Genomic DNA, 15,192 nt, shown 5'->3' with positions numbered 1-15,192 from the left:
GAAATATTCTTAGTTAAGTGTCTGTAAACTTTGCTGATATCGGTTTGAGCGATCGATGCCACGATCCAAGCTATGCAGCAGCCGTGTGGCTATTTACACCCCGCATTAGCATCGTCCATGCCGTCTGCGGGCGTCTGTTATCACCTGCCTATCACCGGCTGTTGTTTTAGCTCGTTGATGAGCATGGAGGGAGTTTAAAGCACGCCTAAGATTAATAAAGCACGCTACGCTAATGCTACAATCCTATCATTTAGCGCTTTGCTAAATGGACTGCATTTATGTAGCGCTATTTTAGTCTTCTGATCACTCACATATTTCACACACACATTCATACCCTGATGGCAAAGGCTACTATGCCAAGCACATGGTAAATGGACTGTACTTATATAGCGCTTTTCTAGTCTTGCAATCACTCAAAGCTGCTTTTACACTACATGTCACATTCCCCATTCGCACACACATTCACACACTGATGGCAAAGGCCTAAGTGCCAATCTCCAATCAGATCTATGCCCGTTCATACCTGGGAGCAGTTTGGGGTTCACTGTCTTGCCCCAGGACACTCTGACGTGTGACTGTAGCAGCCGGGGATCGAACCGCCAACCTTCTGATTGTGAGGCGACCGACTCTGAGCCACAGCCGCCCCGATCTCCAATCAGGAACTAGCTACATTCACCAATTTTGAGTGACGATTCAACAGAACAAATAGCGGCTAACGTTGCATGTGTATGCTAACTGCTAACTATGACAGCATTTAGTAGCTCATCATCCAGTGAACTGTTGAAACGAGTATTTTCCTTCAGCAGGGCTTCTACTTCTCCTCCTCTCATTCTGACTCAGACGACTCAAACATACTGTTAATGCTGCACTGTGCTGTGCACCATTGCTTTGTGTGTAACCAGGCAGCTGTCAATCAAAACCTGGTCTGCCGTACCCACACAGTCTTAACAGACAAAAAAAATTGCAGAGGCTTTAAAGGAAACATGAATGGCTACTGAGCAGTTTTAATCTCAGCTGAATTAAGATCCCAAACCACGCATGGAGTTCACTAGCCGGTGTGAACGCCTGTGTGACGCACTCGCAGCTGTGCGTCTCATGTTCATGTGTGAGAAAGGTCAAGAGCCGAACAGGAAGCCGCGTGGTGTTGCTGCATTGTGGCGTCGCTGGCGGTGCTGGATAATCACATTAGAGTAACTTCATCAACATTAGAAACATAATTCACCAGAGCTTTGCTTTTTGTGTTGTGCTGCTGACAACGCTTCCTTTAGGCTACGACACATATTTGTGGGCATTAGGGTAATTATCATATCACATTAGTATATTATGTAAAATCAGGTCAGTAAGAAGCATGGAAGTCCTACAGTAAGTGTTGCATTAGTCTGATTTAGCATGCAAAAACTGTGCTTTTGCAGCATTTAGGGAGGCTTTACTGTTGTTCCTTTTATGTGCGATTGACTGGAGGACAAGATTCACTCAATGGGCGCGCATGTCGGCAGCCGAATGTGACTTTTCAAACCCCGCTGTCCCCCACCTCTTTAAAGGGGAGGATAAAAGGTAATGGGAGAGGTTGGCTGTTAAGTTTAATGGCAGACAGGAAAGTCTCAGAATGGCTCTTTTTAATGATGTGCCTGTTCTCATGCAGTCCTCGTTAAAGACGAAGCCAGGATGCATGCAGAGGACGGAGATAGGGGGGGGAGAGTGCGGCCAGTCGCTGCAATACCCCCCCCCCCAACACACACACACACACAACATCTCTAAGACCCACAGCGGGGGTCTTGGGGCTCCTTTGTGTGCTCTCCGGCACATCGTAGCAATCCTGCGCTCCTTCTGCATTCAGCTCACATTAGCATCAGAAAATAAATAAAGCAAGCAATCAGGCCGTGACCTCTTATATCCACACTGCTGCCGGCCCCCCCCCTCCCTCCCTCCTTCCTCCTCCTCCACCACCTCCTCCTCCTCCTCCTCTGCAGTCTACATAGGTTTAACCAGCTTGGATTTGCAACTGAATGTCAAGCACTGTGTTTGGCTTAACCACAGGGCAGGTTGTTCCTCCAGAGAAAAGGGAACCGGAGGATGGAGAGGAGCGAGGGAATTGGATCTTTGACACCTGTCACTTCCACTCTGCTGCACCTTGCTCCCCTCGCCACACATAAGGACTTTTCATGTCACAGCTCAGCATGTTATCATGAGTGGGCACGGGGCCTGAGAAATCCAATTACTACCACTGTGTCAGACCCCTGCCATCATCCTTATGTATGCTATACTCATGTTCCTCAAATCAGGAGAGATGTGCCTATTAGTTCTTCTCTTTTCTTCAGACCCAGTCTCCCACCTCCATTTCAATCTGTGTGTCTTAGATAGCTGCAGCTTCCTCGCCGCTGACAATCCTCTATATAGTGTAGCACTCGCTAGTGGGTGGCTAATGCTACGGACATTGCTTCTGACTGCCTGATATTAAGTGGTATCATGGTGCAGACCTCACTGTGGTGAATAATGGAGAAGCTAGGAGAGAAGCAGCGTGACTCCCAGATGCCAAACAGAATGGCCTTTGTGACGGGGAAATGAAACGTGTAAGAAAGGCCTCCCTCCGGCTTCTCCTCTGCCCAGTAGGTGTAAATCTAATGCATCTGCACGCAGCCAGGACCTCGCTGTCTTTTACTTATCATCTTTTATTTGCTCCTCGTCCCTGAGTGACACTGTCAGCTCCGCTCAGTGTGAAGAAGGCGGGCTCTATTTTATCAAACCACAATCGACCCCCGCGGATGTGGCCATACTGTATGTGTTCCCCGCACGCTGAGCTAAACCTGCCCATCACTCTGCATACCACCACACTCACCACGCTACACTGTCCTACTTCCAGAGGTTGTTAAAACTGTCGGGAAAGGAGACAAGTCTTTTTTTTTTTTTTTTAAGAGGAAGAAAAAAAGGGGAAGAAAATGAGAGAGAGCAGCGAGCGTGCTGGTGCTTCTGCGACAAGATAAAATGGAATATAAAACACACAGTCCTGGCTGACACAAAGTGAACATGACTGGATGAGAAGCCACATTATATTAATTATGTAAGGCCCCTTCTTTTGAGGCGAAGCTGCGGCTCACAGAGAGTGGAAGTCCTCAGATATTGGTATGCTGCCCGGTGTGCCATCTCCACTTATTCAGAGCCGGACACACTGACAGGTGCTGAAGTATTGTGTTTATTTCAGACGGATAATAGAAACAGCACTTGAGAGGAAAAAAAATCATCCAAAAAGGGGGAAACTATGAGAAATGTGTCTTTATGGCGAATGTGAGAACGTAATGGTTTCTTACGCTCAGATGTTTATGGGTTATAGATCGCACGAAACCATTAAATTCTAAATCTAATTTCCCACATTTTATTAGTTGTGTTTTTCTTTTTGGCTGTAGGGAAGAAAAATAGGATTTAAAAATAGAATTGTTGGCGTCTGCGAAGCTTCTTTAATTCGTCATGGGCCTGCTGTTTTTTTAAGGAAAAGCCCCCATGCCACAAAAAGCATTGTTTTCCATCATCGTCATCGACGTTTGCAGTTTATCTTTTCTCTCCTGCACATCAGAACTGTTTTAATTCTATAATAGTGATCTATTTCACGCCAATACATTATTTAATGGAATATTTTTTTTGGCCTTTATTGAGAGAGGGGACAGAGTGCATAGTGTTGGAAACAGGGGAGGAGAGAGTGGAGAGGGTACGCGGCAAGGGTGTCCGGCCTGAGGCCGCTGCATCAAAGGCTGAGCCTCTGTACATGGGACGCACGATTTAACCGCTGAGCTAAACCGGCGCCTCTATTTAAGGAATTTTTAATTGTTCCTCCCGGTTTTGGATTTAAATAAACTCACCTGCATTGTTTATTTCCATCACTAAGCCATGTCTTCCTCTCCTCTCCATCCCTTCTCCCCGTCTAGCTTCCCCCTACCCCCTCCACCCCAATCACACATGTAATTTAAGAGTCTGTTTCTGTGCCCCCCCTTGTTTCTCCCAGACTCCAGGGTTTAGGAGAAAATTAGCTTGCTAGATCGGTCAAGCTTAAACACAGAATTGCTGTATTTGTTCCAGTGTATTTAAAGATGTCCTCTGCCAATGCGTTTTAGAGGAAACGAGCCGAGCAGACAGAGACAGGCAGGCAAGAGGCAGGCAGACAGGCTGGCTGGCGTTGTGGAGTGGGCAGGTCTGCTGCTTGGACGCCAGTGGCCTGCTGAGCTGTGCTTTGGGGGGGTGTATTTTCCTCGTGCTGTGGGCGTGGAGCGTCGGAGCACAGGTTAATTTGAAGCCTGTCATTAGAAGGCCGATTTGGGACGCTGGGAATTGACAAGGGTGATGTTTGCTTTGTGATTATTGCTAAGTACATCACACCTTAGTGCAACACAATACTTGGAAACTGCCAGATTTTACTCAGCGGTTTGAATGTGTTTTAGATAAAGTTTGTTACTTAGATAAAGTGTTGGGGAGGTCAGAAACCCAATATAGTACCCGTAGTTTACTTACAAAGTGTTTTGGTAGTATGAAAATTTGTCACAACCAATAAAGCAGCGCCACAGCAAATCTTTTAGCAAAAAAAACCTCCTCAATCACATCAAATTACCTTTTTCTCCCATTAGCCTTTTGGGATGATTCCTCTCCGCATGATGTTTCCCCACGATATCCTATTTTAACTGGAAATATATCAAATTAAACGAGTAAAACGAGCTCGAACTGCAGTTTCTTTTGACTTTAATTGCATTTTTTTTCCCATCCTGTCTTTCATATTTTAAAATAATTATCCCTTTAAAACAGTTAAAACCAAAAAGATGAATTTACTCTGATCACTGAATTACATCCCTGATTAGTTTTACTTTGTAATGTTATATATGCGGCTCCAAAAGTATCTAATTTAGTCCCATAAAAAGTTATTAAGCTGATGTCTCGTTCCTGTGACAGCGATACGCTCGGCATCATTATCTTGTTGTAAAAGCTCAGACTTATTACAAGTTCTTCTGCAGGTTTTAAGTGTTTGCTGTGTGTTTGTAGAACCAGAACATTTAACAAATGTACAATTCAATCAAAACTTTATTAAAGACTCGAGGTCCAGATAAAAAAACGTACAATGCTTACAATAAATAAAGAGTTAATGTTTGAAATGAAAAACATAAACCTAATGACACTCTTCCCATTATCATAATGCATAAAAAACCTTATTTTCAAACTTTATTGGGATTAGATTTCTTTCTCTTTTTATGTGACCTGAACTCGGCCTGCGCGGTGGTGCAGTGGTGCAGTGGTTAGCGCTGTCACCTCACAGCTAGAAGGTTCCAATTTTGAGTCTCGGTTCGGACAAAGATGCCTTACTGTGTGGAGTTTGCAACCTGCTAAGACCCGGCTTTTTTGCTTAATGGGAAAGGCTACAAACTGAGGACCCGGGTCAAATGTCTCTGCAGTAGACCCGGGTAATTATCGCCTCGGCTCTGATCGGCATTGATGCAAACACAAAACCTGTGTCGACACGCTAATCTCTGCCCTCTTTCCAGCACGATGCTATGCTCCGTCGTTAAATTCTGCGACTCCTTGTCATCTCAGCTACAAATTTCTCCTGTATCTGTCCGAGCAGCGCTAGAACATCGTTCCAAATTTGTCGGCGCCGAGTTTGATACACAGACTGAATGAGTAATAGATACAATAAAGACCTAACCACCGTAACATCTTCACTGTTTACTAACCCTTTTTCTGGCGTGTTTGTAACGCCAGACGGTGACGCAGCAGAAAAGAGACCGACAGGAGTATACTTCACTGGCAATGGGAACAGAGACAATCGGCATTTATAAGCAGGTCCCTTCCCGGGTCTGAAAAACCTGTCAGCACGCTAAATTTAGGTGGGAAAGGGGTGCATGTGTCAGCCTTGTGATTGACAGGTGATCAGTCCAGGTATAACCCCACCTCTCACCCAATGACAGCTGGTATAGGCTCCAGCCCCCCTGTGACCCTGAACTAGATAAGGTATAAGATATCTAACAGCATCTGAAAAATCTATGTGATGCATTTTTATAAACATTAAACTCCTTCTGGCGAGGGTGATGCAAAAAGTTTTCAGATTTTTGCTCTGTAAGTTTTGTTATATTGTTGCTTCTTTCTGTCTCGGGAGCCTCTCTGTAACCTCTTTCTTTCTGTTCAGCCCAGTTAAGCATTATGCAGCCTGGCTTTTTGCCTCTCTGCCTGGGTTAAATCCCGTCCAAAGGGCCTGTCGAGAGTGTTAAACAGTCACTGGCTCATTTACCGTACACAAGCGAGCGCATAACTTCTGGTCTAAAAACCTACAGATCACACAAAATCTGACCACCATAAATTCTATATCTCCGAGCGCTGCGCATGTCGTGACAGAAGCCAAAAGTCAACAAACTGTTTCAGAGACTTTACAACCTCTCGGACGCAGAGCTGGTACGAGCGGGGCACGGCGAGGTGAGAGGATCCTCCCAGCTAAAACGGGATTTGTTGAAAGCAGCCCACTCATGTATGTCCTCCTGACAAGCAGCACCGCTGCATCGTTTCCACTACATCAGGCAGTCCATCGCCTAGTGGTCCTGCTTCTGAGCAAAACAGTGCACTGCGATGACATAGTGATTTATAAAACGGCGCAGCGATTGCTTTTTTTCCTCCCGCTGCTGTTACACAGCTGTTAAACAGATGCTGTTTGTACCAATTTAGAAGCTAGTGCATTGTTTGTCAACACCAGTTTGGAAATTCATTCTTTATACCGGGGCCGGCTGGAGACCGTGCTGGCTGGGTGGACGGGCCGGCAGCAGGGGAGGGAGCGAGGGTAAACATTGTGCAGGATTTTGCTCGGACTGTTGCCTCGCTTTAAAACAATTATTGACAAGTGTGTTTAAAGAATGTAGGAGTGGTTTAAAATTAAGCTAACATGCCATTTTACATCCGATTCTGGGAGGACAGAGGCCGACAGGCTGTCAGACACTCTCTGCAGTCCTGGATGGATTAGACAGTGAATTCACTCCTGATAAATTGGCTGCTGCTAATGCTCAGAAATAGAAACCAGGGCCACGTGAACCCCTGGCTTCACCAGCCGTACGACAGCACTAACAAGGCTGCCCAGTGAGTCTCATTTCCTCCACAATTAATATTTGACTGAGTAGAAAAATTCTCGTCAGATCGGCAGAAACGAGAGGGAGAGATTTTTGGGTGAAGGAATTATTTAATTACAACGATGTACGTGAGACGGCGGTACTGATGAGCCCGAAGAGGAGGACAGAAGGAGGAGAGGTGTAAAGGATGGGGCTTGCGCGGGGATGAATCTGGGGATGTTTGGGGGGGGTAACTTGATGTGACTGAACCAGATGCTGCGGGGAGAAGGAGAGGACTCGATGCTGTGTGGAGAATGATGGCTTGCGTGGCGCAGTAAGGGTGCCCCTCTACTGTTTGTAAAAACAAGACCATCACACTCCATCTTGCCGCTCCCGCAGGAGCCGGGCCTCCAGGCTGATTTATGGCCCGCAGACTGAATTGGCTGGCTGGGATGACAGCAGTGCTTGGACTCTCCCTGGTGAGTGGTGTAGGAGGCTGCTCGGCCAAGCCTCGGCCTCAGCTGGCCGCCGAGCTGCCCTCTGCTGAAGTTAGGGCAGACTGGATGTTAAACTCCATCCCCAGTGTTAGGATCAGGCGGGGGCCAAGCCTGTTAGCTCTCAAGCACGGTTTGGACGCCGAGCTACAAGACAGTCGTCGTCTATTCTGCCGGTGCCATGTTTTCACATTCCTCCCTCCCCTGTGATACTGCTCTCAGCTCCTGCATCACAGGCTCCATCAAGACTCTGTAGTAACAATTTAGATTTAATCAATCTTTGCCATGTGACTGCCAGGATGGAAAATTAATATGGAGAGCAATTAGAAAACAGCCATCGCGCTGTCAGAGATACGCCGAGATGAGAGCAGGAGAGTGGACAGCGTTTTTTTTTTGCTTGTTGTAGTAAATGAAATCCTTCTGTCCAACGCGGGCGTTTGGTCCGAGGCTGTCCGAGGAAAGGTCATGAGGGCGACGGCGACTTTTATTAACTTTCTGTAGATTTAATTCTTCTGGATTTTGCACGCAGCGATGAAAGGAGGCAGAAAGCAGCATGCCAGAGATGCTGTCTGCGTCCCCAACACCAGAGCTCCATGATTGTCTATCAGTATAGACAGGCTGTATTTGTTAGTGTATTGTTATAGGGTTTAATATCAGAGAGGAAATAACAGCAAATCAAAGGGAAGGCTGCGCGAGACACAAGAAGTTAAGTATATCTAAATAGCTCTAAATCATGTTCCTTTTATAACAGCTACATCTACATTAAACTGTCTGGCTGTCTGTTAAGGAGCGTCTTCTTTTATATGACAAACAGAATCAGGACATTTATTGTTTCTGCTACAACAAAAATGTCACATAGAGAAAAAAAAAAAAGGAAGTTAAAGCCAAAAGTGGCAGACAGTCTTTGCAGAATGATTTATCGTGCCACGCTGCTGTTCCATTTTTTTTTTTTAGGTTCATCTCGCTGTAAAACCAAACTGACTGAATTGTGTCACACTGCTAGTCCCCATCGCCTCGTGGCTCCAGTTAAACTAAGAAACACACGCTGAGGTTTTTGTCACCTGGACGTGGCGTCCGCATCGCCCCGTCTTGTATCCGGGCCCTCTCCAATCTGCCCTCCTGTTTCATGCTGCCGCTTACACTCATTTTGCAGGATTACATCATTGTTTTCAACCTCCGGGCTGTGTGCGCTACTTTTGGAGGGAAAAGCGCCTTTGTTTTCCAAGCCAGGCTCCGCGTGTTAGCCAAACAGGGCACAAAATAGCTGGCGATGGCTCAGGGAGCTTTTCGGGGAGTTGCCTCTTTTTTTTTTCAGTGAACGCATCCCTTCCCTTTTGTGTCGGGGGATTTTAGCCTTTTGCTGATTCCTCTTTTTTTGCTACATTAGCAACAAACAAATAGCACCTCCAGCTGTATGACATGAAGGCATCATTATATGGCGCGCGCAAGGGGGGGGGGGGATTGAGAAATGAGCTTGTCGGATTGTGGAATCCCCCGTGCTGAAGCGGAGGATCTGTCTGCTGTAAGTTGAAGTTAAGACGCGTTTATCTGATTGAGGCGCAGAGATGGGAGAGAATCGGCTGCAGACGCAGGATGAGATTGTAGGAGGTGTGTTGGGTTTTCTTCCTGTGCTGGTGCAAAGTGATGCTATTCCAGGTAGCTGCAAACAGAAAAACATGGCCGACATTAACAGGAGAGTTTAGCTCCTGCATTTGAAGTGGCAATATTAAGCCATGTGCATCAGTACATACATATTTAGAGAGCTGCCATGTGCCTCTGCCTGTCTTTAGCCCTGCAGCATTACAGTGGAGTCTGATTTGATCGCAGTGCTGTGCTACTTGATGCATGTGTTTTTTGCCTCCGCTACCATTAGACTGTTTATATTTTAAAAACACAAGCAGCTTCCCCCTCCCAGTACGAGCTCCCTCAGTGATTAATAGGTATTTAATGGAGGAGAGGAAATGATCCCAGTGACATCCTGCTCCGTGCCGAACCTTAAAGTCTGTTCCTGGAACTGATTGGCGGGCTTATTCTCCTGATGACTTTGAATACACATTCACAGCAGGAGATGCCTTCACTGTCTTTGTGTTCCGTACTTATAAAAGCCATTAATTCATCTTCCACCATTAGACTTTCTGCAATAGGAGGAGATTGTGTTTTGTAAGAGGTCGATGGCCTGTCACTTTTTTTTTTTCAATCTGGTCTTTTTCCATTTTTTTGTGTCTTTTTAAAGCAACATCTGCGTTTTATGAAGCTCAGCGCAGAGGCAGGATGTGTGAGCGTTAATGGCACTTGGCTTTCATAACAATGTCATTTACAACCCAGTTGCTCTCCCATAGACCCCTAAAGGAAAGGAGGGAAAGTGGTATTCACTGCATATGCATGCGCCGCTAAGTAGAGAGCATACAACTTGTGTATATTTCTTTGTGCCTCGAGGCTTTTCGTGCTTTAGAAAGCGCTGCGGGCTATAGAAAAAAAGCCAAAGTGTTTAGAGGAAATTGCATTCATTAGCGAAATGCTTGTAAATCTTTAATCAGTGGGAGAAAAAAAAAGATCGACTTCGTCAAACATGTCAAACAAGATTCGGGGAGAAATTTCGGATTTAGAGCTGAGGGCTAAAACACTTCTAAACACATTTTATATAGTTTATCCAATGCAAACATGTACAACATGTAATCTAATTTTCATTACTGCTTTAAGTGAAGCGCTGACGGCCTAAAGCTTTAGTTGTTGTTCTCAAGTTATCAAGGAAAAGGCATGAAAAAAGGAGGCTCAAAGTACAGTTAATAACAAAGCAGCCACATAGGATTATAAAAAGAACACGGGATTTATAAAGGCTTTAAAAATACTGCTGCACCGGACAATGTAATCTAGTGTGTGGGCATGTTTTTCTATATTATTCGGCGCCCTCCATTATGCTGCTGCTACCTGGCTGCAGACTTTCTGTTGTGATTACATTATTACATTCTGATTGGATCCCTTCTCCTTAAACAAAACCTGCAGCTTTGTGCCTTTTGTCTCCTTGATTGCCGCCTGTGCAGACTCGACGACCAATCAGCATTCATGCAAATCTACACACATACGGGAGCGGAGAATATATTCAATCTGCTCATTTTCGGCCTCATAAAATGCTCTTAACTGCGCGGAGATTGTATAAAACTGCCTATTTATGCTGCAAAATGAATAATAGTATGTAATGATGTTTCATAAAGTTAATATTTCCCACAGTAAAAGGAGCCATTTACATACGAGATTCTTATTAAAACGCCGGCCCTTGTAAGAAAGACGATGTCTCAATCTGCGTTTAAAGGAGAGAATGGCATGTCTGTGTGTGCGTGCGTGTGTGCATTTACACACAAGCAGCATCAAAGGGAGCTAATTCCCTGCCGCCTGTGACTCACTGTGAGGCATTCATGTGCACACTGGTCAGTCATGTGTCTGCATTTTTGTAGCTGGTGTTCATGCTTTCAGCCTCCGAGCGCGATGATTCCACCACAACTCCACTTCCTGTAGTGGCTTCAAACGGCAAACGATACCCTTTACTCATTCATCCAGTCATTTAGTCGCCATGTTATCTGTCACTCTCATCAGATTATACTTTATGAGGGACAGCTCTGGCGTATCTGCCCCCGAAAAGCCCGTCTCCGATCTTTAAATATCGATCCCCAGGGCCTTAGCGGAGGTGCCTCTCATGAGCGCAGGAAAGAAGGGGAGAAAAACAGATCATTAGTGATTTTAATTAGGTGATCTGTCAAGCTGCGATTGCCAGATGTAAGCGTATGCATTTGGGTCGATGGCAATCCCTCTCACAATCCCCTGCTTGTCACCTTGGGCCTCTGGAACGCAGGATGGCTCTTGCTTGGAGTGAAACGAGCAGTAGGGGAGCGCAGAAATGTGTCATCAGCGGCAGGTTCCTTCTCAGGAAGGGAGCAGGTGGAAAACACAACCGCGCGGCGACATAGGAGACAGAGATTTCTGCGTTGTTATGTCTATTTCTAGAAAGTGTCTTTAAAAGACGTCGAGCTCTTTAAGAGATTCGAGTGTTTTTATGTGGATTAAAACAAAAAATTGCAGCATTTCAGTTTGAGTATAAAAGAGCATGACACTTTTTTTGTTGTTACAAGATGCAAAAACTGTCTTGAAAGTCCTTCCCCCTCCGACACAACGGAGTATAAAAGAGTACAGTTATACAGACTCAGGCGAATCTTTCTTTCACTCCAGCGTTAAACATCATTACATATTTATAACTCGGCGCCAGATGACAGAGACAGAGAGGGAGCGAGGGATGAACCAGGCAACAACACCGCAACTCGTCTGCTGTCTCTCCGTGTGAGCTATCTGATTGCACTGTTTAAACCTGCCTTTCATCTGCTGTTGCTACAGAAAACCCGATTATGCAAGAGCTGCAAATGGACTTTTGATTTCACAATACCTAATTTAATTGGCATATTAGAGGCGCCCCAAACGTCCAGCTTTGGACATCAGTGAGCGGCTGTGTTGAGATGATGCACTTATGCAAAGTATATAATTAAGATTAAAATTAAAATGTGTTTAAGAGTTGAAAATGAAGCTGCTTTTATAATCAAATCTAACAATCACGTGTCCTCTTTGTCCTCCGCAGATCCCAGCGAAGGCTTCCACTGCCAGGACGAGTGTCGCATCCTCGGCCACTCCGACCGCTGTTGGATGCCTCGCGTCCCCATCCCGGCCCGCGCCAAGTCGCCCGAGCACGCCCGCAACGTCATCGCTTTGTCCATCGAGGCCACCACGGTGGACGTGCCGCACTACGAGGACGGCACAACCAAGAGGACTTTTGCCACCTTCGGCAAGGATGGGCCCGAGGACGTGGAGCGGGGCGAGTTAAAGGGAAAGCGGACTCAGGAGTCGCAGGTGTGTAGCCCAAAGGCCAATGGAGGGGCTGTCCGCGAAGCTGGCAACGGGCGCGAGGCAGCCAGCCCCATCACCTCCCCTGTGCACCTGAAGAGCCCCGTGTCCAAGCCGTCGTCTGCCTACAACACGCTGAAATGCCGCGACGCAGAGCGAATCGCCAACCACAGCCTGCTGCGGCAGCCGGAGGGGAAGGACAGTGAGCCGGCCGTCAGGGAGATCAACACGCTTCTCCATGATGGCCGAGACAAGGAGTCCCCCAGCAGCAAGCGCCTGAAGGACATTGTGCTTTAGCGAGCTTCTCTCTGACACGCACCAACATGCATACACACAAACAGTGTAAACTCACATATATGTACCCCGCAATAGCTGTGTGTACACAGAAGAAAGTCAGGCTGACACACCCATTTGCAGTATACAATATTCAAGCAGCAGCCGGGGCTGAGGATGAGGAACTGTAGTATGCTGCAGCTAGTTGTGTGCTCAAGCCGAGGTAGTGGATGTGGCTTTGTCGTAGTCGCAGTACTTTTTCCTTGTTTGCTTTCGTTCCGTTTTCTTTCTATCGGTCTGCAATGAGTGGGGAGGCAGGTTACTGTCGACTGCATGGACACGGCCGGCGGAGCTCTCCAGCCTTCTCCAGCGCCAAAGCAGGACACTACGTGTTTGGACACCCGAGGTGCCAATTCTTAAGTACAGTTATGCCTTTTGAACTACTTTTGTATCACAAACTGATATTTGCCTTCTTTGGTTTTTGCAGTTTGTTCTAGCTGCCAAAATCGCTCTTTGTTCCTTTGTATAGTGAGCTTCATCAATGTAATAAACGACAGCAGACACACACAGGACTCATCTAAAAATATCCTCCATTTTACTCCTTCAACAGTTTTCAGTGCATTCGGGAGAAAGCAGAGGGAGGCCTCGCAGTCTCATTTTGCCCTTTTCCTCGGCTAATAAGAGAAACTTTGTCTGCGTATCCCTGAGGACATCCTAGTGTCATCAGACTGTGAGGTCTTTACAGTATTTATATTTTATCAAGGATGGAGCTAAATGAACTCTCGCTATCTGCCCAGCCGCTGCGAACACTGGAAGTGGGACAGACACATCCTTGTGTTCAGAAAAAAAAAAGACTCTTACTGCTTTTGAAATCTCCTGTGCCCAACCTTGATTGTAGCCAGTGGAGCACAAGTTAGAACTCTGTGCTCTGGTCTTGTACTTTTTTTGACTTTTGACTATGGGGCTAGGATAGAAGGGATCGTCACTCATGTCTTGCTATGTGAAACTCTCCATAGGGTTTACTATTATCATTTTTAATAACCCGTTGTTATGTGACAATCCCTTTAATGTTTTGTTTCAAGAGAAAAAAACAAATAAACATTGGTGTTCAACTGAAGCTACAGTAGCGTTTGTTACACAAACACAAAAATACAAAAAAACATATATGCCAAAATATATTTTATAAATAATTTAAAAATGTATAATGAGAATATTTAATGCTGTGTAGTTATTTTATGAGTAAGTTATACTTGAAATTAACTTGCTTTTGTTTATTTGTCTTTTGCTTTTATATTGAACCTGATTTGTTTTTTTATTTTGAAAAATGGATTATAATTTTTTTTTTAAACGTGTGACCCCCCTGGCAACTGTTGCAGTCTACCTTGTTGTAAAGAGTTTCTTATTGGTCAGTTCTTGTGCCATCAAGTTTCTGTGTGGGCTACTAAAAAATGTGAAAAAAGACAAAAAAAAAAAAATCAACAAGAAAAAAAAAGCGATATCAGCACCAACATTAGTGTGTCAGTTCAACGAGCTTAGAGTGAGATAGCAAAAGATACCAAAAAAAGATGCAAACAGAACCTTAAAGATTGCAGGATGTTGCTGAATCTTAGTATCTAAGGAGGAGAACAAAAGGCTCCCAGTGTTCTTCAAACTGGTGACGGGGTTCCACCTATTTTAATAAGTCGGCTTCCTATCGGGCCCAATCACGTTAAAAACAAGACTTTTTCAGCTTCAACTGAGGGCATTTGGACGTGCAGACGTGCTTTGCTCAGCACTGCTGTCACATTGTGCCATCTGTGTTCAGTTGATCTCACAGATAAAGCGCAGAGCAGAGTGGTATAAACAGGGCTCTCCCCTCCCACAGACACCACACAGCAGACCGGGTGGAATCATGTTTGAGTGGATAACGTCTCGGAAGAACCGTGTTGCACATCAGCAATGTGGTTTTATGTTGCTTTGCAGTAAACTATGTACAATGTGGAAAAATATGAATGACAATGGACAAAATTGCATACAACAAACTAGAACTTGTAGCTGAATGTTTTGCTGGTCTCACCCATGGCTTCTGGCAACATGAAAATCGGAATAATCACTGAATGTATACAGCAGCTTATAATTAAACTATTAAATGTCCTCCGCTTTGCTTCCTTGTCTTTACTCAACACAAGACGGTTTTAATATTTGAATTCTCCCATTTTTCAGAAGAGGATAAAACGTTTTTTGGGGGGCTTATTTGTGTGAACATTAGGCCTCTGTGGGGGTGTTTTGCTTGGATTATTTTTTGGAGGGTCAGCACTGCTTGGGTAAGAGCCGTTTTTCCCCATGATGAGCTGCTGTAGCACCTCACAGCCCAGTAGGCCTACAGCCAAATAAGATTGACATAGCATTTTCCCCTCTTTGTCAACAAGCTAACATAGCGTCGGCTTGGACTGATTTATACCATCATTTTCAACACTTGTGAGGAACTACTCTACTATTAG

At 45.3% G+C, this 15,192-nt stretch overlaps 1 protein-coding gene across 4 annotated transcripts in view; it reads left to right on the top strand.

Moving 5' to 3' along the window:
* Nucleotides 1–14,845, top strand: part of pcdh19 (protocadherin 19) — a 59,222-nt gene extending 44,377 nt beyond the window's left edge. For all 4 annotated transcript variants that reach the window (XM_069670481.1, XM_069670479.1, XM_069670480.1 and 1 more), the window contains exon 5: nucleotides 12,177–14,845. In XM_069670481.1, the coding sequence (XP_069526582.1) occupies nucleotides 12,177–12,736 (560 nt within the window). In that variant the 3' untranslated portion in view covers nucleotides 12,737–14,845. The remainder of the gene's footprint in view (nucleotides 1–12,176) is intronic.
* Nucleotides 14,846–15,192: the final 347 nt, after the last annotated feature.

Source organism: Semicossyphus pulcher, unplaced genomic scaffold, assembly GCF_022749685.1.
Source record: "Semicossyphus pulcher isolate SPU_LCO1_2020_fin unplaced genomic scaffold, fSemPul1.0.p SCAF_2, whole genome shotgun sequence".
Lineage (NCBI taxonomy): Eukaryota > Metazoa > Chordata > Actinopteri > Labriformes > Labridae > Semicossyphus > Semicossyphus pulcher.
Note: the sequence above shows the minus strand (reverse complement) of the source record. Positions and strands in the feature narration are given on the sequence as shown.